General features: G+C 40.9%; 1 protein-coding gene across 1 annotated transcript; it reads right to left on the bottom strand.

Annotated features, from left to right (window-relative positions):
• Positions 1-298: 298 nt before the first annotated feature.
• On the bottom strand, positions 299-2,608 carry LOC120085714 (pentatricopeptide repeat-containing protein At3g49240, mitochondrial). The gene has a single exon (XM_039041873.1). It carries the CDS (start codon positions 2,517-2,519, stop codon positions 651-653), a length of 1,869 nt encoding a protein of 622 aa, XP_038897801.1. The 5' UTR covers positions 2,520-2,608; the 3' UTR covers positions 299-650.
• Between the last annotated feature and the right edge of the window lie 219 nt (positions 2,609-2,827).

Here is a 2,827-nt window from a genome sequence, read left to right as displayed (position 1 = left end):
GAATTCTTCCAAACTAATTTTGATGATATGAAAATTGCATTTAAAAGTGCAAAATTGAAAAATAAATTAATTTTGAGTAATTAAAATTGTGTTTTCGAGTGATTTTAAAAATGAAAAAAGTGATTTTCAATGATTTTAAAATCACTCCTAAACCTGCACTAAAATAAAATGGGTTATAAGTTAGGTTTTTAAATGGTTGAGCTTAAATTTGAAACAAAAAATTGACCCACATATCTACCCGTATCTGAAAAATTAAAAATAAAAATAAAAAAATCAGATACTTCAAATCACAGACACGTATCCGTATCTGATATCGATTCACTCACAAAATTAGAAATATTTGTGCTTCCTAGGTTGGAGATATCCATGGATATTTCATATAGATATCGAACCCTTTAATTTACGGATATTATCGACATATCCACAGACATTTTCATCCTTGGTTAAGTGAACCAGATAGTGGATCACATTCCCAAGTAATGTAACAATAATAGAAAGTTAACAGAAACAGAAAGCGGATCACATTCCCAAGCAGATAGCAACAAAGCGTTATGAAAAGCTTTCACCTGTTGTGTTGCATCATTTCTCTTTGATATCTAAACAGTTTAATTCTCGCTCTTCAGTACTTTTCCCTCTACCGTGCAACTTCTTCAAGGACTAGAACCTGCAAGTTCAGTTTTACCACTGTCTTCTTGACCAGATTGCATTTCGTTCACTACAGATTCTTTCTCACCTTCTTCCTTGTTCCCAAACAACTTGGATGACAGTAAAGAAGAGACAGCAGCTTTTGCACTTCTCTTCTGGGCCTCTGCTGCCTCAGCCTCCTTTGCCTTAGCTTCAGCTTTCAGTCTTTCTTTCTCTTCCATAAGTTTAGCTAGATCTTCTTCCCTGTCTTCCTTCCTCAGCTCACCTCTTACAAACTCCTGCAGCTCTTCAGAAAATTCAATCCCATCATCATCCAGAAGGGTATCGACCACATTTAGCATTTCATCCAGTTTCCCCGATTCACTTAACACCTTCATTATAAACTGATAGCTCGGGGCATCCATTTTGAGCTTCTTCACCATCAAGTCAAAGAAAGACTTTGCCTCGTTAATCTTCCCTAATTTAACCAACTCATCCACTAATCTATTATAAACTGCTATATTGGGTCTGAGTCCAGACTCTACCATTTTTGTAAAATATCCAGCTGCATCATCTGCCCTGTTCTCTTTAAAGCAAGAATCCATCAACAAACCGTAAGTAAACTCGTCCGGGTTCACTCCCTTATCGCCCATTGTTCCATAAAGCTTCTCAGCTTCAGCCAACATTCCATTATTACATAATTGTTCGATCAAATTATTGAATGATAACGTATCTGGGCTACACCTATAATCACCCATCTTCTCGAATACGTCAATGGCATCTTTGAACCTCCCTTCAATGCAGTACCCATCAACCATCACATTAAAGCTTCCCAAGTTCACTGCCAGACGCCTGGGTGGACTATGCTCCTTTGTCATCCTATCAAACAACATCAAGGCCTCAGCAAACTTCCCATTTCTACATAATGCATCAAGTACAGAATTGTATGCAATGGCGCTCATCTTCACCACTGAATTATCACCCACAGTCTCCTCATAACACCTCATTGCTTCCTCTTCCATTCCTTTCATAAAATACCCTTTCATCAAGCTCCCATAAACAACTCCATCTTCCACAGTCCCTCCCAACTTCTCTTTCAACTCTTCAAAAAGCTTAAAAACTCCATCAGGATCCGAACTTCTCACACATCCCACCATCAGATAATGATAAATAAGAGGGTCAGGAACAAAACCTTTCACAGACATTTCCTCTTTAAGCTCCATTGCCCTCTCCAACTTGTTATTGTCTACCAACCCTTTAATCAAGATCCTGTAAGTCGTCGGCGAGGGGTTGAAAGGCGCATCATTGATCAACTGCTTGTAATGTTCCATTGCTGTATCAGGCTTACGACAATCCAAATATGTCTGAAAAATCAAATTGTGAGTGATTATATTAGGGGCGACACCAGCCTGTGTAATAAATCGGTGAAGTGAAAGCAAATCGGCATATTTTGATTGGCGAAGCTGTGCATTGAGAACAGCATTGACGGTGAAAATGGTAGGACGACAATTGGAGTAAATGGAATGGCGGGTGAAAAGCGCGGCTTCTTCAAGATCATTTTCACGAATAAGAGTAAGAATGCGGTTGTGGAGGTTAAGACGATTACCAGAGAGGGCAGAGATATGCTCAGGGAGTTTCGGGGCATTGGGGTTTTGTGGGGATTGAGGTCTAGGAGGCTGCGATTGTGGGCGAGCGGCAGAGGAGGAAGAGAGCGGGGGTTCGATGCGGAGGCGGCGCTTTCGACGGCGTCGTTCGGCGGCAGCTTCCTCCGGCGATGCAAAAGAGAGAAATCGGAGGGTGACGATGGGAAGTGTCGGAGCTTTTCGCCGGAGTAAGTGATGGGACTCGCTTAGGGTTTTGAGGTGCGTGAAGAAGGACGGCTTCGATAATGCCATTGATAAATTTCGCCGGAATACAGAGAGACGGTGAGGAATTAGGGTTTTCGGGCCTTTTAGAGAGGGTTTGGAATTAGGGAACGGTTTTCTGTAGGAGGCTTTTTTTTATTGTTATTATATTATTTTTTGTCGACTAATCGTCTCTTCCGAAAAGTCGACATGTCGATCGGTTGTCGCTTACATGTTTTTCTTCAAGCCCCAAATAATCGATATTGAAAAGCCCACGTTGCTGGCCCATGTATCTATTTTCTAGAAAGCCCATGGGCTAGTTGAAAGGGTCCTTTTCGAAAGAAATGATGGAACAACAT

The sequence above is a fragment of the Benincasa hispida genome, chromosome 1 (genome assembly GCF_009727055.1).
Source record: "Benincasa hispida cultivar B227 chromosome 1, ASM972705v1, whole genome shotgun sequence".
Taxonomy (NCBI): Eukaryota; Viridiplantae; Streptophyta; class Magnoliopsida; order Cucurbitales; family Cucurbitaceae; genus Benincasa; species Benincasa hispida.
This window is presented reverse-complemented; position numbering and strand designations above follow the sequence as displayed.

Coding starts and splice junctions, on each gene's coding strand:
- LOC120085714 (XM_039041873.1), bottom strand. CDS start 2,519: ATGGCATTATCGAAGCCGTCCTTCTTCACGCACCTCAAAACCCTAAGC.